This window comes from Dipodomys merriami, unplaced genomic scaffold, assembly GCF_024711535.1.
Source record: "Dipodomys merriami isolate MVZ:Mamm:240054 unplaced genomic scaffold, mDipMer1.0.p SCAF_13, whole genome shotgun sequence".
NCBI lineage: Eukaryota > Metazoa > Chordata > Mammalia > Rodentia > Heteromyidae > Dipodomys > Dipodomys merriami.
This window is the reverse complement of record NW_027202604.1, coordinates 36,878,286-36,902,504: the sequence shown is the minus strand read 5'-3', so window position 1 is coordinate 36,902,504 and position 24,219 is coordinate 36,878,286. Positions and strand designations below refer to the sequence as shown.

At 46.4% G+C, this 24,219-nt stretch overlaps 1 protein-coding gene across 5 annotated transcripts in view; it reads left to right on the top strand.

Moving 5' to 3' along the window:
• Positions 1–24,219, top strand: part of LOC138824778 (SLIT-ROBO Rho GTPase-activating protein 3) — a 195,941-nt gene that overhangs the window by 165,560 nt on the left and 6,162 nt on the right. For 2 of the 5 annotated variants that reach the window (XM_070019014.1, XM_070019011.1), the window contains 10 exons: positions 733–763; positions 1,806–1,866; positions 4,147–4,224; positions 7,272–7,406; positions 9,766–9,871; positions 10,080–10,307; positions 14,359–14,438; positions 16,415–16,595; positions 17,806–17,955; positions 19,966–20,293. In XM_070019014.1, the coding sequence (XP_069875115.1) occupies positions 733–763; positions 1,806–1,866; positions 4,147–4,224; positions 7,272–7,406; positions 9,766–9,871; positions 10,080–10,307; positions 14,359–14,438; positions 16,415–16,595; positions 17,806–17,955; positions 19,966–20,293 (1,378 nt within the window). Of the gene's footprint in view, positions 1–732; positions 764–1,805; positions 1,867–4,146; positions 4,225–7,271; positions 7,407–9,765; positions 9,872–10,079; positions 10,308–14,358; positions 14,439–16,414; positions 16,596–17,805; positions 17,956–19,965; positions 20,294–24,219 lie in introns of those variants that run through there. The other 3 variants (XM_070019012.1, XM_070019015.1, XM_070019016.1) reach the window with 3 other exon arrangements.

Sequence of the window (24,219 nt, the reverse complement as noted above, 5' to 3'; positions counted from 1 at the left end):
GCAAGAAGGGCCCCCTGAATGTGGGTGTCTCTGGTCACATGTAGTGAATGCAGAGGCTGCAGGCCACCCCAGCCTCATGTCAGTATTCCAATCACCTGTCCTCCCACCTCCAGGCTTCTCAGCTTCTGTGCTCCCAACCAGGTCAGAGGCAGGAAGGACAGCACAGGGAAGTTTCCATCGGTGTAAAACTTCCAGAGCATTGAGAGGAAAACATGGTGGCTGTTTGGAATCTGGAATCACATGTGATTTGCAAAATAACATGTGATTTTCATGTCCAAGGAGATCTTGTAAAATTGGACTTAAAAAAAAATAAAAATAGCTGAATTCAGGAACAGTGTGTTTTCCTCCTTTCTCAGACAGCAGGCTTACTTTATGGAGTGTTCAGAGAGCACTTCTCCACAATGGTGAGTCACCAGTCCCTTTTGTCAAGAAGTTAGATTTGGAGATGGGAATGAGTTCAGTACACAGTTTCTACTCATTAACAATGACTGAGAAAGATCCCACATCACTGGTGTCTCGGAGAGAGGCTAAGGCTGGCTGGGGACAGCTCCGGAAGTCGTTTGAGGCTCAGGGTGATCCTGCCCACAGACAGACACCCCAGGACCTTTGCTGGCTGCCATTGCATTTCGGCATTCACGGACTCTGAAGGATCTGCTTACTCTAACTGATCTTATTCCTGCATAATCTTTTCTTTTTCTCCTGCTCTGCTGCCTGTTTATTTTTTGTTATCAGAGGAAGAAGAAATGCTCGAACCAGGAACCAGGTATTTACTAGAAAGGCCCATTAGCCCCATGCAACTGGGCGGAAGTTATCTCTTGATCTGACTTCCAGAACAGTGCTCACTTTGCCTGTTGCTGATGGGGTCCCTCTCCTTTCCTGTCCTCCACTGCCATTAAACAAAAACAGAATTCACAGGTGGGGTGTGGAGGAGTCAAGAACATCTGATCCATGCCGTTTCAAGAAAGGCATGTTACATATGCTTTGTGCTTTCCTCACCTTTTAAGGAGGCTAGTGGTTTAATTTGGTCCCTTTCAAAAAAAAAGTTAAAATAAATGTTATACTTTTTAAGTGACCTAAATAATAGATCAAGCAGTCTTGGGAAGCCAGAGGAAATTACCCTTTGCTCAGCCATTTGTGACTGTAGACCAGCCTAAGAAGAAATTGAATATCCTTTTAAGTCCTGGATACCGATACTTAGCATCACATCTTATTCAGCCTTTTGACTAAGACCAGCCACTAGATGGCCAATGGCTGAACTACTTACATGCTTACTATTAAAGCATTCATGTGGATGTTTACGTTATATCATAGGCTAGTAGAACTAGCCTTTCCTCCTTAGAGCCCCAGCCCCGCTCCCCCACACTTTGTTCTTATTTCTGGCATCAGGCACTACAGCAATGGGATGAGGCGCTCACCCTGCCTGTTTATCCCTAAGCGCTGGGAGAAGCTCCTGAGTTGGGCTAAAGTGGATCGGGAGGGAGGCAGGGTACTCAGGCTCCAGGCCTCTCCCTCTAACGGCTTCTGCCCCCATTCCCCATGCCCTGAACCGAGATTCCTTGCAGCTGGGGAAGAAGAGAGAGCATTTCTTTAAAATTATCATAGCTATGCCTTTTTCTGCACTTAACTGAAGACTCTATGGTAACTATTTATAGACACTTTAAGATTATTAGCCTTTCCTTGCTTGTTTTCTTACTAATCTGATGGTACTAATATTCTGGCTTGTTGACACTATGCTTGCATTGTCTTTTGCCTATGGTGGTTGTCCAGCCTAATGAAAGCCATATTTTTTTTTATTTTTCCTTAAGGATTCAGGACAAGCTATACCACTTGTAGTTGAGAGCTGCATTCGATACATCAATTTATACGGTAAGCTCCATCTTGGAATCAGACTTTTTGGCTAGATTGTTCTAGAAGGAAATGAGATTCTAATCCATCTTGTAAAACTCCCTGTTGGTGCTCTACTTCCTAGGTACGAGGGGGAGAATGCTGTTATTCTTGGTGCTCTCTTTGGAGCCTGTATGCCAGGATGGGGATGTGGAAGCAGGTGTGAGGATGTGGGCCTGGGCTGACAGAAGTTTTGAGGGCCTAGACAGAAACAAATTCAGTTCCTTCTCATTCATTCCTTCTCACTCACACCCAGCCCAGAGCCAGCATGCCAGTTAATACTACTGGGTCATAAACACTGAAATTTGTTAACCCTGGTGTCACCAGAGGACATAACCTGTGCTTGTCCACTTACTCATTCCTGCAATCACATATTTATTTAATGAATAATTAGGCACTGTTTTGGACACAGGAGTAAAAGTGTGAATAAAAAAGGGAACCTGCTCTGGGTAGTTTACATTCTCAACTGAAAGACAAGGAAATAAATAATAAGAGTAAGGGCAATCATCCCTTGGTACTGATAGGGATTGGTTCTAGGACCCCTGCATAACAAGGTCTACAAATGCTCACATGCCTTGCATAGAAGGGCATAGCATTTACAGATAACCTACTTACTTGTAACACCTAATACAAAATGAATACTATGTAAATAATTGTATTGTTTAGGGGGATGATGACAAAAAATCTGTGCCTTTTCAGATCAGATGTCATTTTTTTCTTGGATATTTTCAAATCCACATTTAGTTGAATCCACAGGGGGAAAATCCAATGGATACGAAGAGCTGGCTGTAATATAATCATGAATAGCAGTAATGCCATGAAACTAATGAAAAGGGGGTAGGAAATGGCTTGCTGGGTGCTACTATGGCTAAAGTGGTAGGAAGAGACCTCTTTGAAGATGTGATGATTGAATTGTAGCCAGAGTAGAGAAAGATCGCCATGTACCCAGGTAGAGAGAATGGTGAACAACAGGGAGAAGGAAGGTCAGTGTGGCTGAGTAGTAATGAGGCAGGGAGCAAGATAGACACACGTGGATGGTGTAAATGTAATGTTGCTTAGCTATGGAGATAAACTGTTTATTGAGCACCTAGTATATATAAACCAAATGTTGGCAAAACCTTGGCTTTGAAGGGAAGACATTTCCTGCATTATTGACATGGAGAATTGTTCTATATAGGAAAACTAAGATGGGAAGGATTATCGTCCATTCATTTCCACTCAAGATGAAGCAGACCCCGATGCCTCCTTTGGTCCCTGTTTCATCATAACCGTTGGGTCAGGGTCAGAGCCTCCTCTTCATTAGGGTTTTGTAGAAACATGTAAAATTAAGTACAAACTTTTTTCTTAATTCAATCTTCTTCAAACTCTTGGATTCCCAGACTGGAGTACCTTTCTTGAAGGAAAACCTTTTCTGAATGAAGGAAAGATACTGATGTTGATTAAAATGACTCATTATCTGGGCACTAGTGGCTCTGCCTCTATTCCTGGCTACTCAGGAGTCTGGGATCTGAGAATAGCAGTTCAAAGCCAGCTTGGGAAGGAAAGTTCATAAGATTTTTATCTTCGATTAATCTCAAAAAGAAAAAAGCTCAGAAGAGGAACTGTGGCTCAAGTGGTAGAGCACTAGCTTTAAACACAAAAGCTCGGGGACTGCAAGAGCACAGACCCTGAGTTCAAGCCCCAGGATTGGCACCAGGGGTGGAAAGAAGAAAGAAAAAAAGAAATGACTCATGGTCTTGGCCTTCAAACCAGGTCAGGGAGTCACAGACATGGAAGCAGTGTGTGTCTGAGTATTTGGGTAGCTGTAGTTCATTGTCAAGGCCATGTTCGAGCTGCTGCCAGGGTATCTCTATTAGGAATGGCTCCATTGTAAAGGAAAGAAGTAGAAAGGGATAAGCCTGAGCCGGGCACTGGTGGCACTGGTAACCCTAGCTACTCAGGAGGCTGAGACCTGAGGATTGCTGTTTGAAGCCATCCCTGGCAGGAAAGTCTTGAGACTCTTACTTCCAGTAAACCACTGAGAAAAAGCCAGAAGTGGCGCTGTGGCTTAAGTGGTAGAAAAGAAGCCCCAGGACTGCCCCCCACCAAAAAAAAAAAAAAAAAAAAAAAAAAAAAAAAAAAAAGAAGAAGAAGAAGAAGAAGAAGAAAGAAAGGAAGGGAAAAAAAGAGACAAGCCTGGAGAGTCTCCAGTGTCCCCAGTGAGCTGCTGAGCTCAAGTCTCATGTCATTGATGGGTTTTTTTTTCCTTTGTTTTCTTTTTAGGACTCCAACAACAGGGGATCTTCAGAGTGCCAGGGTCTCAGGTTGAAGTGAATGACATAAAAAATTCCTTTGAGAGAGGTGGGTGTGACTGGCTGTCTCAAGCTGTGTGGCAGGTGGAGGGAGGAGGCTGTGTGTGTGTGTGTGTGTGTGTGTGTGTGTGTGTGTGTGTGTGTGTGTGTGTGTGTGTGTGTGTGTGTGTGTGTGTGTGTGTGTGTTAACACAGGTTTTAGAGCCTGTGGTGCATAGAACCCTTGGCTCACAGTGGTTTTCAAGAGCCAATACACACATCTCTTTTCCCATTTCACCGTCAGTGACTTTACCCTGGTAGCCTGAAATGAGTCACAGCAGGATTATTTTATACCACAGGTAATGGAAAATATCAAAATCTTTTTGCTTTCTTATAAAAAACTAACTCCTATTTTACTTATTACTACAACTTGAGTATCCCTAATCCAAAAATCTCAAATCCAAAACATTCCAGAGTTTAAAACATGGAATTACCAACATGACGTACAAATGGCAAGTTGACCACCTAGCTCCGTGAGATAGATCACAGTTTCTATGTAGGTGTGTTAAAAGATACCATCAAATCTTCAGGTTATATATGTATATATAAAGGGGGTTATGAACTATAAATGAATTTTATGTTGAGACTTGGGTCTCATCTCCAAGATCCTTCATTAGGTATATGCAAATATTCCAAAATTTTAAAAAAGGATCCAAATAAAAAACACTTGTGGTCCATTGCTTCATCTGGACTATAGCTGCTGGTGGGTGACTTTCTCTAGTGTACGTTCCCGTCATTTCTGGAAGACAGCCTTGTGCAGAGCTCAGAGATATTGATGTATCTGAGAAAGTTGAAAAAACCAAGATGACTCCAAGTGAATTTCTTCATTTTTTCCCCCAATACAGTGGTTTTTGGCCAACTACACATTGTGAGGAAGAGACCATATATTCCCCTCTCCCCCGAGTCCCCACTTTGATTGGCCAAGCACATGAAAGCTTATTGGAAGTGAAGGGCAAGGACAGGCTCGTATGGTTTACTTAATGTAGCCTCCCTTGTCTCAGAGGCCCTGATGGGGACAGTTGGCCCATGACAGTGTTCATACAGAAGAAGGCCCCACTGTGCCAGGAAAAAATGAGTTCTTACACATCTGTGTTTCTCTGCACAGTGCTTATTTTCTCTGCTTACAGTAAAACTGGAAATCCATGCATGTTTATCCAAGAAAACAAGTTCAGATGTCTTGATCCCTGATTTTAGAACAAAGCATAGCCTTAGCAAGTCCATGTTCATGTGCCAGTGGAGGAAAGGAGACTTCATCATATCTATCCCAGACAATACTGTATCACTGCTGCCAGTTTTCCAACAATTTGGAAAGATCCATAGTCTGTCCCTCTTCAGTTTGAATCCTCTATCTTGTTTTTTTGGGTGGCCCAGAAAACAAAGCCCAGTTTCTAGCAACACATCCCAATAGGTAAGAAAACACTTTGTTATCAATGCTTTCAGGTGAGTTTCTTCAGACTCATGAGGTGTATGCCTTTACCCTGCTGGCTGTACTCTGAGCCAGCCTTTCCCTGGGGCTTCACCCACAGGACTCTCCCTATTATCTCACTTCTCCTGGAGACGCTGCCTTCTTAGCCAACTCTCTGCCTCCCAGTCTAGTCCTCTCAGCTCCATCCATCATTGGGGAAAGCATTCTGCATCACCGGCATGGACCCTCTGCACCCCATACACTCTGGGTGTTAAGAGCAAGATTGGGCTCAATGTGATGCCCAGTAGCCTCCCAAGAACCCAGTGAACTTCAGCTCTGAAGTCCACTCCAAAATCTTAAGCACTTAGAACCAGAGGACCCCAGACTTCCCCTGCTCCATACTCTCCCTGGGCATTTATTCATTCATTAATTCAGCAAGCAAGCATTCTTTGAGCCCTCTACAGTACAGGTAATAGCCCAGGACCTAGAAATCAGCCAATCCATCTCTACTAGTGGGGAGACCAAATTCATAAACAATTTTCCTAATGGGTACAGAGTTTAAGTAAACACTGGGTACTATGGGATCCCCTCACTCACCTAGGGTGGAGTGGGGAGGAAGAGCAAAGCCAGGGAAAACTTTGTGGGGAGGAAATGACTAGGTTGGAACCTTCATGGCTCCATCCTCCCAGGCTCACCCCATCATACAGACCTCCTTGGCCCTGCCATGAATCCCTTGGATGACCTTGCACAGTGCCTCCAGCCCGGTAGACACTTGCCAGTGAGTTTGTGGAATACTGATGGAACCAAACCCGTGTGATGCAGTAGGGATTCTGCAGGAGGGTTAGTATAAGAGTAGCTATTCAATAAGGAACATCCATGAAGAGAGATACACTCCGCCGCCATCTTGCTTGTGATCCCGTTTTGGCCATCCACCCATGTAGCATCTTGCCAAAAATATTTAGCCCATATTGAGTTATGGGGAAACAATCAGACAAACAAAAATTTGGGTAATTCTATGAGATAACTGACCTGAACTCTTTGGCAAGATTTAATATTATAAAACACAAATGTAACAAACAAATATGTCAGAGCCTAGTTTTGCCCTTAAAGTAAAAGAAACATGATCAGCAAAAGAACACTATTCAAATCAGTGTGGACCCTAATTGGAAGTTAGATTTGACAAGATTTTATAAAGACTTTGCAGGATGATTGGGGAAAGTTTGAATGTAGACTATATGTGAGACATCATTTGGAACAGATTGTTCGTTTCCCTGGGTATATCATGCTATTTGTGGTTGTGTGAGACTGTACTGATTCTTAAGAGAAATGGGATCAGTGTGTTGTGATGTCTACAAATATTTTCAAATTATTGAGCCATGGTGAATATAAATAGGGGGAAAGAGAGTATGCCAATTTGGCAAGAAGTATGGTGGATGTGTATTGTTTTACTCTTAAATTTTTTCTGAAGAGTTGAACATTTTTAAAGAGGAAGTTTCAGAGGAAACTAAAATCTAGGAGGAGAGAGGAGCCATTGTTGGGAGGTTTGTTCCATTTACCTTCCACCAGTACAGGTGGCCATGTCACCTGATCTGCTATCTGTATATCCTCTACCTTCTCCCCAACCTAAAGCTGCCTCATTTCCCATTTCCACAGGTGAAGACCCCCTTGTGGATGATCAGAACGAGCGAGATATCAACTCAGTAGCTGGTGTTTTAAAACTGTATTTCCGAGGACTGGAAAACCCACTCTTTCCTAAGGAAAGGTTTCAAGATTTGATATCTACTATTAGTAAGTATTTCCCAGGTGGAACCATCACATCCTCGATGATGCTTTTTTTTTTTTTTTTTTTTTTTTTTGTCAGTCCTGGGGCTTGAACTCAGGGCCTGAGCACTGTCCCTCAGCTCTTCAGCTCAAGGCAAGTGCTCTACCACTTGAGCCACAGCACCACTTCCGGTTTTCTGGTGGTTTATTGGAGATAAGAGTTTCACGGCTTTTTCTGCCCGGGCTGGCTTTGAACTGCGATCCTCAGATCTCAGCCTCCTGAGTAGCTAGGATTACAGGTGTGGGCCATTGGCTCCTGGCCTCGATGAAGCTTTATTGAAGCTGCACTATTGGCTTATCACTGTGCCAGGCATCAAGGAAGGATGACATGAAAGTGTGGCCTTTATCCTCACAGACCTTAGAACCAAGCTGTGGTTTGCAAGGAGAGGCCAATGGATATGACAGAAGCCTGATACAGAAGAGCTTAGGTGAGAAGCAGAGTGAGGCTCAGTTTTGGGGACTGGACCCAAGGGAGGCATGGGAGCAGGGTCTCTAGCAGTGGACACAGGGAATCCTGGGAAAAGTTAGGGACACAGACCACTGGAACCAGCAGAAGGGTGTCCTGACCTGTGCATCGTGCAAGAGGGAAAGTTAGATGGAGCAAGCGGTGGAAGAGCTTTCTACCTTGGGGGATGGGGAACCACACAAGGTCTGGGGGTCAGGTGAGCAGGCAAGGGAATGGTAGGAATAAGTTACATTGTTAGCACAAGAGCCCTTCTTGACAGTTGTGTTTCTGTGCATGAAGTCAGGAAGAGCAGGCTTCAGGGAGTGGGGACTGACCTCAAGGCGTCTTGGCTATAAGATGCTCAGATCCAAAGCACTTTTGGGGAGGAAATACTTTTAAAATAAACGTTTAGTTTGAGCATATTGTATTGGATTTAGAGAAGAGTTAGTCCACCTCAGTTTCACTGCTGTTCTTCTCCCGGGACTTGGTGAGTTATCTGCAGTCAGGAGCATGTCAACAGTTGACAAAGGGAGAGAGAGGCCTGAGTGCTCTTGGGCTCTTGTGCCAAGGCCCTGCCTGTGCCCATCTGTCACCTCCACTAATTCCTGCCCGTCTTTCTAGATCTGCTGCAACCTTAACCTACGACCTGAGAATCCCAGACCACAAAGGTCTAGTCTGAACTCCATGTCTCTTATTCATTCAGTGTTTCCAGAAACCCAGTAATCCATTTCCTATGTAGAGCCCTGAGTGGACAAGAAGGTCAGTCTCTAGCACAGGTCATGACCAGGACATTACCTAATTCAAGTCACAGCATGAGAAAGTCTATTCTCAGTTTCTTTCCAACCCTGTGATTATACCAAAGAGAAGACATAACACATACATGCCAACTTCCCTTCTGAACACAGAGAGCCAGGCTCAGTCTCTGGAAACTTGGTAGGCAACAATGACTACCTATAATTTGGTTAACTATAGTTTTGGTTGCTTTTGTTGTACAATTGTCCCCATCTGTGGTATTGATTTCTAAGTCTAGTTACTGAGTCAACTGCAGTATGAGGATAATTAGTGAAAAATTTCAGAAATAGTTCATTGTTCAAAAACTTTTATTACAGTGAGTTAACATTGTTCTACCATTAGCTACAGTTATCATTACTCCTGTGCCTAATGTTGTCAAAGGCAGATGCAAATAAGGGGATACGGGATTTATGGGGTTTGATACTCCCTGCCATTTCAGACATCCTCAGAACGCCTTTGACTCTACAGATAAGGGAGAACTTATGCACCTCCTAACTGGGGTATTGATCCCCATTTCTCATGAACAGATTAAGGTAAAATTTCCTTTTAAAATAAATATATCTATCCAGGTGCCAGTGGCTTACACCTGTAATCCTAGCTACACAGGAGGCTGAGATGTGAGGATCATGGTTCAAAACCAGCTAAGACAGAAAAGTCTGTGAGACTCTTATCTCTAATTACTCACACAGAAAAGCTAGAAGGAGAGATGTTGGCTCAAAGGATAGAGCACTAGCCTTGAGAGGGGAAAAAAAGGCCCATGGAAACAAACAAACAAAAACCCTCCTTTCTTGCAGCCCCCAACTATCCAGACTTCACTCTACCCAGATTCAAGGGTTTGGCTTTTGTTAGGTTTTCTCCACTGGAAGTCATGAAGATCAATTCTGATTGGCTCTAAGTAGACCATGCCTCTAACCCCTCCTATGCCTAGAGCTGTGACATTTTGATTGTCAAGCCAGAATTCTGTATGGATGCTCTAAATGAGAACGATCCAGCTGGTCACTGGGGACTGACGTGGAAGGTGGGACAGCGAATAGCTGCTGCTTTGCCCTCCGAAGATGACCAGCACCCTGAAACCCGTTTATGTTACAGAACTGGAAAGCCCAGCTGAGAGGGTGCACCAGATCCAGCAAATCCTCATCACCCTGCCCCGTGTGGTCATCGTGGTCATGAGATACCTCTTCGCTTTCCTCAACCAGTGAGTGCCTTGCTGAGGGGCCCCTGTTTTGACTATCCCTGACCTCCTCTTGTTGGGAGGGGGTGTCCTGAAGCGTTTGCAGATGTTACTGTGTTCAAAGCAGAACAATGAACCATCCTGGATTTGAATAGAGTCCTCCCTTCAAAAGACAGGAAACATGAGGGATTGGCCTCTCCCAGGTGACTTGTGGGTACCTGCTTTCTCCTAGCCTCTCCCAGTATAGCGACGAGAACATGATGGATCCCTACAACCTGGCCATCTGCTTCGGGCCCACCCTCATGCACATCCCTGATGGACAGGACCCTGTGTCCTGCCAGGCACACGTCAATGAAGTCATCAAAACCATCATCATCCATCATGAAGCCATCTTCCCCAGCCCCCGGGAGCTAGAGGGACCCGTATATGAAAAATGCATGGCTGGAGGGGAAGAATATTGGTAAGATGCTATGCCTCTTAATGTTATTCTCATCATCGCTCACCAGTGAGAAGTCCCCACCCCTACAAGTCCTTACTGCTTTAAAGTCTATAGTTCCACATGCATTTTCTCGTTTGAGCTTCATACAGCCTTACACCAAAGGAAGGTACATTCATCAAGAGTCCATGGGTTACAGGGAATAGAAACACAACATGTCTGTGTCAAACAGAAGTCCGGTGTGAGTGGATCTGGGGACTTAACTCTTTTTTTTTTTTTCTGTCAGTTGTGGGGGCTGAACTCTGGGCCTGGACGCTGTCCCTCAGCTCTTCAGCTCAAGGCTAGTGCCCTACCACTTGAGCCACAGCACCACTTCCGGCTATTTTCTGCTTATGTGGTGCTGAGGAATCGAACCCAGGGCCTCATGCATGCAAGGCAAGCATTCTTCCACTGAGCCACCTTCCCAGCCCGGGACTTAACTCTTATTATCAGGATTTGTCTGCAATCCCCACCCATTAGCTTTGCTTTCCTCTGTACTGGCTTCATTCTCAGTCTTCCCCTCGATGGTTGCAAGAAGGCGGCCAGCAGCTCCAGCTTTGTAGTGCATTCTCTGAGAAGCCTCAGTGGGGAGGAGGGAGGGGGGGGGAGCTTCACCTTCCCAAATGTTCCAGCACAGGCCTGGGATGTGCTTTGTGCTGCCATTGGGTCTGGTGAAGTCAAGACAATAGTGTGGAGAGGTAACGCCCTCGCTGGCCTGCTGGGCCTGGCCAGGCTTCTCAGGAAGGAACCATCCCCTGTAATCACTCAGAAGTAAGAGTGACACTTCCCACCAGCATCACCTCCCACCCAGGACTTCCCTCTTCTGCACAAAGTGAGCTTGATTCTGGAGTGTTCTACTCCAGGTCGGCTATCACTCATTGGGTACTTCCATGTTGCCTGAGACTACACCTGGTCTTAGATCTACTTTAAAACCTTTTCAGAACCATGTCTAGCCTAATATGTGCAGGCAGGAAAAAACTGAAGATTCAACCAAGAGGTGAGTCTAGGTATTTGCTTCAGAAACCTAGAGAGAAGGAATCTGTCATCATTAAAAACTGATAAAGGGACTTGGTGCTTAGTATGCCTGAGACTCTGGGTTCAATCCCCAATACCCACATACCCTCTCCTATACCAGAAGAAAAGAAAAGGATAACTGTTTAAGTAGCTACATTTACCCCCAAGAGTTTTGTTACACAGGGTGTAACATCACATGATACTCCATAAATATGTACAATTTTGTGCTCGTATGTATCAGTTAAATTTTCTAATTAAAAAAGAAGACTCCATGAAAAGAAATGCAGTCAAAACCTGAAACTCAGCATATAAGCAAGAGAGACCCACCAAAGGCTGCTGCTGTTTCTTTATTCCTAGGATGATACACAACTACAGTACCCAGCTGCATATTCAAGTCTACTTTCCCAGGTTCCTACAAGGTTTCCCCAGGTTCTCCTTTTTAACCTTTCTCCCCCTCCCCCACCCTACTTTTGCAGTATGGATATTCAGTTCAGGGCCTCATGTTTGCTGGATGAGTGCTCTACCACTTGAGCCACATCCCCAGCCATTTTGCTTTTAGTTTGTTTTTGAAATAGGGTCTAATACTTTTGCCTGGGCCAGCCTTGGATCAGACCACAGTCCTGTCTCCATCTCCCAGTCTGGGATCATAGGCATGCACCACCAGAAAGTTTGGTTTTTGTTTTGTCTACTGAGAAAAGGTCTCCATTTATATAAATCTCCCAGGCTGGTCTCAAACTCAAGAATCTTCTGTCTCAGCCTTCCAAGTGCTGGGATTATAGGAGTACACCACCATACAGATCCAGAATTTGTTTTTTGATTAATGTTAATTCTGGAATTGCCTTAGTTCTGTGAACCGATTTGGATACCTGCTTCAAAGAAGGGAGGTGAATTCCGGTCCCTCTGACCTTGTGCACATATGTCTGAGCTGTAGTGATGTCTGATCAGGGCTCTGTGCACTCATTGGGGGCCCCACAGAGAAAGTCCACCCCTTTTGTGTCACAGAAACACTAAACATGTAGAATGCATCCCTAATGCACAAAGGGAACCTTCCACACATTTTACCACCGTCACTGGTTTTCTTGGCACAATAGCTGGTACAATTGTATATAACGTGTTCTGACAAGGGATCTGCAGATCCTGCCTCCCAAAGAACAATGTGCAATAACCATACTTTTCTCAATCCCATTCATTTTTCATGAGACTGGAAAACCCCCATTATATGGTCATTTTGGAGGAGTTATGAAAGTCAAGAAAGGTACATTTGGACATAACCTTGACAATTAAAAAAGAAAGAAAGAAAGAAAGGTAGATTTGGCAAAGATCCCAGCACAGTGGTTCCCAAGCTCTGGTTGTGTCTTGAGTCCTGGCTGGGCTGCAGGGATGGAGCAGGAACAGGTAGTTCCAGAAGTGAGGTCCAGGGCCAGCCCAAGGCACACTTCTTAGAGAAAGTAAAGACTGCACTAAGGCAGTAGGGTAAACTGGGGCCACTCAGTGAGGACTGGAGGAAGAAAGTTCTAGGCCTGGAACATTTGGTAATTTGAAAAGCTGCTCTGTTTGGCTGGGGTGTGGAGGATTGAGAATTGAGAGTCAGGGGGCTGCACAGGTTAGATGAGGCTATGACCTTATCCAGGGGATAGGAGAATTCTTCAGCAGAAAGCTTATACTCCTTCACTTGACATGGCAAACATCCCCTCATCTGAGAAGCCATTCTTGACCCTCTATATAGGTCCCCTTGGCTCATTTCTTTCCTACCACACATCATTTCAGCTGACACGTGTTTAATCCACTAGCTTGTTTCCTTGTCCTATTTTCTAGAATGGGAGCAGTGAGGCCCAGGACCTTGTCCACCTGACCTATCAAAGCATTCCTCCTACTTAACACATGGTATAAAGTAGAACCCACTTAATGGTTCACACCTATAATCCTAGCTACTCAGGAGGCTGAGATCTGAGGACTGCAGTTCAAAGCCAGCCTGGGCAGAAAAGCCCATGAGACTCTTATCTCCAATTAACCACCAAAAAGCCAGAAGTGGAGTTGTGGCTCAAGTGATGTGTCTGGCCTTAAGTGAAAAAGCTTGAGTGCTGGCCTTAAGTGTTGGCCTTGATCAAATGACCACATGAATGAATTCTGGCCTCAAGAAGCTTATAATCTAACAGCAGGGTAGAGATTGTCCCAGTACACGAATGACACATCGTCACATCGTCCAGGGTGTTCCCACCACCTAGATTGGCCTGTGTATTATACATGGAAGATGAGGCAGCCCTGGTTCCACCTCTTCATGGGATGTGTCAGCACATCTGTAAGACAAGGAGGCAGGACAGGATAACCGACTCTCAGTACTTCAGGGGTCCTTTCTGGTCCACGCAAGGTTTTACCATTGCCATCAGGAGCTTTCTGAATAGGAGGAAATTGTCATCTATTCTGTGCTGTTACAGCAGAATTCTGGAGACTGGGTTATTTATAATGATCAGAAAGTTTTATAGCTCAGGATTCTGGAAGGTAGAGGGTCAAGAGCTAGCAGCAGTGCCTTGTGAGGGCTTTCCTGCTACAGCATCCCAGGGCAGAAGGCAGAAGGGCAAGAAAGTGCAAGGGTGAGTGACTCAGAACAGGGTAGTTGGTCAGAGTCACTTTTAATCCAGTCCCCTCATGCTAAGTAATCCACTCCTGTGCTCACAATAGCCATCCATTCCTTTGCTTAGAGCCACCTCCCAACATGGTTACACTGGAGATGAAATTTCCAACACATGAACCTTGGGGGACACACTCATCTGAATGACAGCCTTCACCTAGAAGATACCCTGACAAATGCCAGGGCTAGCACAGGCCTGACGGAGGTATTCAGGAAGCTACTCTGCAAGGGACTAGGAGCAGTGGATGTCACATAGAAAAGACAAGATGAGGTGCTTCTAGTCCTGTCCCGAGTGGGCCCCAGAGGAGCCCTGGGATGACACCCGTGGAAGGCCAAGGGAAGTGTGAGGGTGCATGGCCTCCCGACAAGTCCTTTCCTTGTGTTCATTTGCAGTGACAGCCCACACAGCGAGCCAGGCACCATCGATGAGGTGGACCATGACAATGGCACGGAGCCGCACACCAGTGATGAAGGTAAGTGAGCAATTTCCAGACCCAGCACCTAACCTGAGACCCCCCATAGTGCTTCAGGCCGCCCACAGTGCTGGCCCACACAGGGCCCAGCTCCCCAAGGCAGCACAGCCATCCTTCCGAGCAGTCCTGACACATCTGCAGGAAGACTGAGCTCACTGCCAAGGGCCCACAGCATTTGAAGGATCTCACTGAAATGGTTCATTCTTTATTTTTGTGCTTGTCTTGGGGCTGGCACTCTACTACTGGAGCCACACTTCTGCTTCTAGCTTTTTGGCCATTCATTGGACATAAGAACCTCACAGACTTTCCTACCCGAGCTAGCTTCAAACCACAATCCTCAGATCTCATTCTTTTAAATATGGGAGAGAAAATAATTACAGTATCCACTCTGGACTGTATTTGCTTTTACATCATACAACATTTAACTTTTATTTTACATAGGAAGGTTTTCATGCAGGCACACATGCCGAGGGCTGGTAGTGGTCATGGAATGGTCCTACACAGTCTAGGCACATCCTCCCTTGCTCCTCTTTGTGTGTCTTCTGTAGGACTTGAAATCAGGGCTTCATACTCTCACTTCTCTTTTTCACACAAGGCTAGTGCTCTACCACTTAAGCCACACCTCTGCTTCTGGCTTCTGAAGATAAGAATTGCACAGATTTTTCTGCCCAGGCTGGCTTCATACCATATCTCATATCTCAGCCAATCAAGAAACTAGACTTATGGACATGAGTCACTGGCACCTGACCATATAGTTTTACTTTTAACAACTCATTATTTAGAAGTTCTTTACTTGGCTGTTGTGTTTCCCTCTTGAGATAACCCCAGGCAATGTTGAAAGCACTTATGTTAGAAGAACATTTTCCAGTGGTTTCTAGGAGCTGGAGAAAAGGCAAGACTGATAGATGGACTTTCACATTCAGTTCCTAAGAGAGAACTTGAACTCAGATAGTCTTAACCTGCTTTAGGTCATATGAACAGAAAATGACAGCAAAAAAAACCATTAGCCCATTGCTTAAACTGATCAAGACTGTCCTTGACCCAAGAATAAATGTTCTATGGGCAGTTATGTTTAAACTATGACCCAAGGAATTCTTCCTCTCTCACAATAAAGTCTACGGATGCATGTATTCATTTGCTAGAGCTGCCAAAACAAAATAACCACAGATTGGTTAACCACAGCTAGGCTTTAAACAGCAACTAACTTCCTCATAGTTTTGGACACTAGACACCCACGATCAAGGAGCTGCATTAGGGTTAGTTTCTGAGAGGCCTCTCTCCCTGACTTGCCACCAGTGGTCTCCATTTATGCACAGGGATGGCTAGTGTGTCTTCCTCTTCTTAAAAGGGCACAGTGCTATTGGATTAGGGCTGCACATTTGGAACTTGCTGAGCAGTACCCCAGTTTCCTTCTTTCTTTCTTTTTTAACCTAATTAAAGGGCCTGTCTCCAAATATAATCACATTGAGTTAGGGCTTCAATTTAATGAATTTTGAGGGAACACAGTACAAAATGGTGAACTTTGAAAATTCTGGGAACCCTTAAAAATTACATGCCACATTTTGCCCATGTGCCATCTATTTGACCTCTCAGAAGTTTTAAAAAAAAAACACTGAAAGTATTGTAAGTGGACAAAGAGGAAAGGGCTTGTGGAAACAGAAACAGAACTTATTCTAAAGTGTAAAAGGAAAAGAAGTTTATTAAAATGGACTTTAATAATTGTTAAAATATTGAGAGCAAGAGGGGTAATGGAAAATCCAGTATTCCCAGTTCGTACTAGCCATTTTGAGGAATCTGATGGCTTGTCAGAGGTCACGCTGGAAAGTGGATCCAGCATCCCAAGGCCTGGTTCATTCATTGCTCTTACCAGACACACTCCCTGTCCTTCTCCATAGAAACCAGGGCCATGTGATGGAGATTCCTGGGCTGTCCCTCTTCTGACCTCACGGACGTTCTCTCACTTGATTTCCTTCCAGAAGTGGAGCAGATCGAGGCCATTGCCAAGTTTGACTATGTGGGTCGGTCCCCTCGTGAGCTGTCTTTCAAGAAGGGGGCCTCCCTGCTCCTCTACCACCGTGCCTCAGAGGACTGGTGGGAGGGTCGGCACAACGGTGTGGATGGACTCATCCCTCATCAGTACATAGTTGTACAAGACATGTGAGTGGGAATTGGAGCCTTCTGGAAGAATGTGGTGATAGATTAGTAATGTCTGGAACAGGCAGTGGATGAGAAATACTAGGCTGAATGCTGGTCATTTGTTCTCCCAGATACAGTACGCTTAATGTTCTGTAAGAAAAGGTTGTTACATCCCCTAAATGGTAAAAACAAATATGAATTGCTCATTTGCCCCTGGCCACAACCCAGATCCATCAGTCAGTTCCCACAACCTTCATCACCCTCCATGGTTCTTAGCACCCAGTGGATTTTCCCCTGTTCCTCTACTTCCCAGTGGCCAGTGACAGCTTTCCATCTCTTCCCTGCCCACTGTTCTTACTCCAGATGTGGCTCTCTCAGGAGATGTGCTGAAACAAACACACCCTGTTTCCAGTTAATAGAGTACCTCATCATTTCAAGGGTTAAAAATTGTGTGCTTCCCAAATACCTAACCCTATAGAACATCTCAGACAGTTGACACATCCCCATTCCTTTGGAGGCCATTGAAGTCTCCTCCTGTGCACACATTCCCTGCTCAGGGCAGATTGGTCGTGGAAGCCATTGCTGGGCTAAGCCTCACAGAAAGGGACCAAAAGCCTGTGCTTTCATGACAGAAGGAACGGCCAAGACAAGACAAAGGCCAAGGCCAAGCAGACAGTATGAGGAATGTCATAGTAGTGGGGATCCCGAAGCCTCTGACACCATGAACAAGTCACTGGAAGGGAGAGAGCTATGGAAGGAGGCTAGCAGAACACCTCAAGAAGCTTGAGATCCCCTCGCAATTGTCCCGCCCCTTAGATGGGACAGTGACTAAAGGACACACCTCTTCTTTCCTCACTCAGTCCTGAACCACTTCTCATGTAGCTCCATGGAGTCTTAGAGACTTGAATTCTTCCCAGTTTGCAGAATCCCACATGTCTCCAGCCTGTGTCTCCAGTACAAAGCTTTTCCTAGCACAGACACATTCAGAAAAGAACAAACTAGAGAAGGGGGAGGAAAGTAGCCATGAGTTGGTGGGACAAAAGAGTGTCTCTTGCAAGAGACGGGCTCCAGGAGCCTTGCAGTGGGCACGCATGGTGGAAAGGTGGTTCGAGCATCAGGCACAGATCGCCACATGGGGGCGGGGGTGGTGTTCACTTGGTCCCCAGCCTTGGACGGAGGAGCTGGTGTGGAGGGAGGAGTCTCCAATGATTCATGTCTCTCTTTTCACCAGGGACGATGCCTTCTCTGACAGCTTGAGCCAGAAGGCTGACAGCGAGGCCAGCAGTGGGCCTCTGCTGGATGACAAGGCCTCCTCCAAGAATGACCTCCAGTCTCCCACAGAGCACATCTCGGATTATGGCTTTGGGGGGGTGATGGGCCGGTAGGAAATGCGGGTTCATTTTTTTTCTTTCCTGTCAGTGCCTTGTGGGTGTGTCTGAGTTGAGAGAAGCAAGAGGGTGGCAATGAGAGGAGGAGGCTGTTGTAGCCCTTTGCTCCCACAGCTGTGACGTGGGTGGGCTGGCTGGACCCGGCTCAGAGAGCCAAGTCCAAAATGAGCTGACTTTGTTTGGGTAGGGGGTGGAGAAGGAAAAGGGAAGATGAACTTAGGGAACTCGAAGCTTTTTACTTAATAATGACAGGCCAGTCTGGGCTACATAGTGAGACTCTGCCTCAAAAAAAGTAACAATGATGATGATGTAAGTAAGAGAGAAATTGGCATATTTTTCCCCCCTTCTCTACACCTTTTCCCAGCTTTCTGTTAAAGACCTGAGTTGTTATACGTATCTTAAAAAATGTAAAGTAGCTCATATATTTCCTGAAATATATTACATAAACAGAGAACTCACACCTACTCATGTGGGAGGGAAATTGATACTCAACTCTACCCACTTATTGGGTCGGAGAAAATCTGTCAGTTTCTTCACACCCCACAGGGCAGGGCTGAGTCACATGACCTTTCTACGAAGAAGTATCTGTGCCTATTATTCTGAGGACAGGTTATGGTCCATCATAAACTGATTTTAAATATATATATATATATATATATATATATATATATATATATTTAGAGAGAGAGAGAGAATGGGATGAAGAGAGGGGGGAGGGAGGGAGAAGGAAAAGAACAAAAAACACTGATAGTCTCTCATTGCTTTTATTATTGGACTCAAAATGTCATACTCTGCTTCCACCCATGGAAGGGTTATGTGACTAGTCCTCATGTGCAGGTCTTTGCAGAAGAGCCAGATAAACCAGTGGTAACATCCATGTATGAGTTTATTTCAGCGTAACTCCTGGTGTCTCTTCTCGGCATGTTCTGTTCAGTTCAGAACGCTGCCAGATGATAGGATCCAAGGAAGGGAATAGAAGTCTGGGAATGGTAGACAAGAAGGTCATGGTTCCCCAGCTCCTGGAAGGACAGTGTCTTCTCCTGCCTCTCTTGTCCTCTCCCTCTTCCCCCTCTCATCTCTTCCTTTCATGTTCTTTCTCCATGCTTCTTCCTTCCTGTGCTTTGGTCCTGTTGGGGCATCCATGGGCCTGCTAAGCTTGGCTGGGGGGGATAGGGTCTAAAGTGTTTTTGACCACATTGAACTTAGGTCCCAGTCACCTTCCATTCCCAACACACCATCCCTCCCCTGCCTCACTTCCAGATTCCCCTTCCCTGCCCCAAATCCTTTCTCCTCAAGGAGTTTTCAAACCCACTCCAAGGTGGAAGATGAGTAGAATGGATCTGCAAAAGAGCACAGGAAGGCAGATGGCAGACGTGGGATAGGGCTTGCCTCCATACACACCTATCAGAGCCGGAAAGCCATCCCAATCCACATGCCAGGACTCTTAAATGACTAGTCTTCCAGGATCGGGAAAAGCCTCCCCCATCTGGGGAGCCTGGGGGCGGGGGCGGGGGGGATCAGTGGCAACAGTGAATAGGTTTGGTTTCCCAGGGAATGTGCCACCCCCTGTTCACAGGATGCTGGTGGCTTTTTGGTACAGTCAAGCCTCGATGCTTCAGACTACTTAGAACCCCCACTGGACTCCCACCAGAATCGTGGCTATGTCCGGAAAAACTTCCACCCCAACTGACCATCACCAAAGCCTTCCAGGGTGAAGTTCTCCCAACCTGACTTTCCCTGAGAGGAGGCGAGCGCCAGTGCAGTGTGTGGCATGGAGCCAGAGCTGCCCGCTTCCTGGGCACAAGTCCCACGTCCTCAGGCTATGGCCAGCAGGTGCCACCCAGCCCTCCCCTTGCCGCATTGTGCAGTCTGGCTGAACGAGGCTTCACTGTACCCCTCCCTAGACTAGCATGTAGCCACAGCAAGGGGGTTGGCTGGCCCATGCCAAGATGTCCAGGGTTGACTTGTGCTCCGTGCCCCTCCCAACCCCTGGTCCTTTGCAGAGTGCGGTTACGGTCAGACGGAGCGGCCATCCCCAGGCGTCGAAGCGGGGGAGACACCCACAGCCCACCTCGGGGCCTGGGCCCCAGCATAGACACACCACCCCGAGCTGCCGCCTGCCCCAGCAGCCCCCACAAACTCCCCCTCACCCGGGGGCGGATCGAGAGCCCTGAGAAGAGGAGGATGGCAACATTTGGGAGCGCCGGCAGCATCAACTACCCTGACAAGAAGGCGCTCTCAGAAGGGCACTCCATGAGGTCCACCTGCGGCTCCACCCGGCACAGCAGCCTGGGGGACCACAAGTCCCTGGAGGCCGAGGCCCTGGCAGAAGTAAGGGCCGGCAGAAAGCAGCCAAGTCAACAAGGCCCCAGGGGCAGCGGGTGGGAACGGCCCCGAGAGGAATCACAGCAGATTTTGCCAGCCTCAAGGCTAAGACAGAAAAGGAGTCAGTGAGCTGGCTTCCGCCCCTAGCCCGGTCTTTCTGTACATTCAGAGGCTGATTGAAGGCAGCCACCGGCTTGGGTTCTCATGGCTGAAGAGTGCCAGAGCCCAGGTTGGATGACAGAGATAGGAAAAAAATCTCCCCTCAAGATGTTACCATTCAGTCATTCATTCATTCAATCCACCCATCTTTCATTCATTCCTCCATTCATTTACTGACATATGTTGATTGAACATCTGTTATGATCATGGTGACAGTCGCTGCAAGGTGATGCCTCCAATAGTGGTTAGTCCTGCCCTTGTGAACTCACCGTTTATAAAGAAGAGAGTGCTGTCAGTTGGGATATAGCACAGCCCTGGACTGGCACTGAGGGTTAGGTTGGACACCTTTAAGGAGAGCCTGAGATCTAGGAATCCTACCTAGACAGGGAGAGAGTCCCTTGGGAGGACATGAACTTAGACCCAAAGGGTATAGAACTAAGTAACTGAAGGTTGAAGACAAGAATTTCTTGTTCCAGGCTCTTCCAGGATGATACTTTTTCTATTAGATGAGTAATACGTATAATTTTTTTTTTACATTTGCCAAATGAATAGAACTATACTTAAAGATTTGTTTAACTAGTTCCTGGAGTTTCCTTTCTCTCTGGGTCTGTCTGTGTCTCTTCTATCTGTCTAAAATCGAAGAGGATCATATGTACCTCTTCCAGGTGTCATCTTCTATGTAGGAGGTAGCAGCCAGAGACCCCCCCCCCATCCTAGAGCTCTGTGCTGGAGCTTGTGAGCTTTGTCTTTAAGGGGGTCTGATAGGGACTCCAAGGGCTTCCCAGCATACCAACAACTCATGAAGCCAGGCACCAGTGACTTGTGCCTGGAATCCTAGCTATCCTGGAGGCTGAATTCTGAGGATCACAGTTCAAAGTCATCCTGACAGAAAAGTCTATGAGATTCTTAGCTCCACTTAACCAGCAAAAAGCCAGAAGTGGAGTTGTGGCTCAAGTGGTAGAGTATTAGCCTTGAGCAAAAGCTAAGGGACAGTGAGTGCCTTGACCCTGAGTTCAAGCCCCAATACTGGCACAAAAAGAAAGAAAAGAAAGAAGAAAGGAAAGAAGGAAGAAAAGAAAGAGAGAAGAAAGAGAACTCATCAGCAGCTACAACTCCTGTCCATAAAGTCTTCCAACCCCTCAAGCGCTCCCTGGGGCCAGAGCCGTGGCTCAAGGGTCAAGCAGAGGAGGCAGGCAGCTTGGTCCTCCATTTTCAAAAAGCGACATCCTACCACCCACCATTAGCATCCAGCTTTCCCAGCCAGAGTGAGGGGTGAACTGCCTAAGGCCAGGCCCAGACTGCTTCACATAACAAATCAAATCCATGACTGGAAGGGTGGCTCAAGTGGTATAGTGCCAGCTTAGAAAGCATGACATCCTGAGTTCCAACCCCAGTCTGAAGAACAACAACAAGAAGAATCAGTGCAGTCTAGAGCAGTGTTTATCAGTAGGTCTCACAGCAGACAAGTCCCACAGGACATGAGTGAGGGGAGAGGACGAGTTCAGAGCCTGAAGTCATTTTTGGAACTCTGGTCTGACAAAGGTGAAGGACTCAGATGCAAGACTTTTTAGAACATTCAACTTACTGAAGTGCACTGTGAATCTCCAATAGTCCTGACAGGGCCCACTCCATCTCCCAGACTTCTTGGAATTTTATTCGCAGAGCATTTTGCAGGCTGAAGCCACAGAACACACTTAGGGAGGGCTGAATGTGTTTTCTGGGCACGGATGCTTACACAGCCCCTAACCGAACAACCGCCACTCAAGAGCTCCCTTCAGTGACCGAGGTAAAGTAGAACTCATGGCAAACTGTAAGGAGCCAGAAGGATACTGCACATATGTGGGCCTGTTCAACACCACTCTGAAAGCCCTTGATGGCAGACTAGAGGGGAGGTGGTGTAGTGGATGGAGTTAGCCCAGATTCTCCAGTTTCAAAATGTCCACTAGGCTTCATATCTCAAGTCCAGTTTGAGACGTGCAGCACTGTCGTTAAAGTAAGAGGCAGGAAGTGGCTGCCTGTCCCGCCCTGCCCTCCACTGCCTGCAGCTCTCCACCCTACTGACCACTAATGCCAGGCTCCTGCCTAAACCACTCCACTCACCTTTCTCTGTCTTTCTGTCTTTCAGGCTCATACTTTGCTAGGGTAGGAGATGGGAGGTGATCATTACATTTTAATTATGGAAGTTTCACCTTTCAGCTCCCGTTGGGTTCCAGCAAACAGAGGAAACAATGGTGGGAATGGGGAGGGCAGTGGGCGCTCCACTGCCAGCGCAGTAGGCAATGTGAGGGCAGTTTATGGGTGGTGAGTTGTGTCCCTGTGGGCGGGGAGGTAGCAGACAGAGAAAGGACCATCAGCTCCCTTTTCAGGAGCATCCCCAGCAACGATAGAGAGAGAGAAAGAGAGAGAGAGAGAGAGAGAGAGAGAGAGAGAGAGAGAGAGAGAGAGAGAGAGAGAGAGAGAGAGAGATAAGATCCAAGTCTCCTTCTTAAAATTGGGGCAAGAGATGAAATATCATAGAGGAACATAAAAGCTGAGGTTAGTTACTAAGCAGACGTGGATGATCCCCTAAAGTAAAAGGGCTAGGGTGCTGTTGGTTCACACTTGAAATATTAGCTACTCTCTGTTCAAAGCCAACCCAGGCTGAAAAGTCTTCAAGAGTTCATCTTCAAAATAACCAGCAAAAATCCTGACTGAAGGCATGGCTCAAGTAGTAGAGTGCCAGCCAAGCAAGCAAGCTGAGTGTGAGGCCTTCCTTGAGTTTAAGCCCTAGTACCCCCAAAAAGAAAAAGGAAGGAAGGAAAGAGGGAGAGAGAAAAAGATGGAGGGAGGGAGAGAGGGAAGAAAGGAAAAAAGGACAGAAAGAAAGGGAGAAAGAAGGAAAAAAAGAAGCAAAGAAGCAAGCATAGTCTAGGACAGTGGGATGAGCCAGAGACTGAGATGAACTCTGACCCTGGCCAACCTGGGCCATGGGGGACCCCAGAAGAGGCTGCCTGCAGACTGAGAAAGGGGGAATGCAGGAAACCAGATTCATGCAGTTCTTTCAGGGTTGGTCTCGGGATTTGCAGAAGAGCAAACAGGTCTTCACAGTCCCTGTTTCTCAGTGAGACTGGCCCCGCGCCGGCCAGCAACGGTTTTAACAATGTCCCCATTGTGTCCCCAGTAGCCATGTTGGGCTCCAGGCCACACAGCCTGATCAGCTCCTTTTCCATCAGCTGGATGTAGAGCCCGCCCTGAACCCATCACGTGAGCTGAGGAGTCTGGGCTCTGAGGTTAGGAGAACCACTGTCTGATAGTTTCCAAAGCTTCATTCTGTCCATCTTCTCATTCCATCTCCACTGTGAATGAACTGAGAGCCACGGGGAGGTGGAGACTCTCCCAAGGTTATACAGCAGCAGGTGCTGTGCTTGTACCGGGATTAGTGCTACCTTCCAGGGCCAGTCCTGCTTCCAGCTTAGGAACTGGATGCTGACAAAGCCGCCTGGTGATCTGAGGAGCCCAGGCTGGCCTGGCATGCCAATCTCTGTCATTGAAAATGCCCTCATGCTGAGGAGTTCGCAAATACAACCACAAGCTGGGGGGTTTTAGGCAGTAAGAATTCTCATAGCATCTGAAAATTTCTACTTTTTTAAAGATGATCATACTTCAGAGAAGAAAGTATCATCTTCTTCCAATTTCACTGAACTTTGTGAACATTCTGATACATTTAGTCACTTTCCCATAGGCAACAGATTTTTGTTGTTAACCTTTCAAGTTGACACATACTTGTAAAAAAT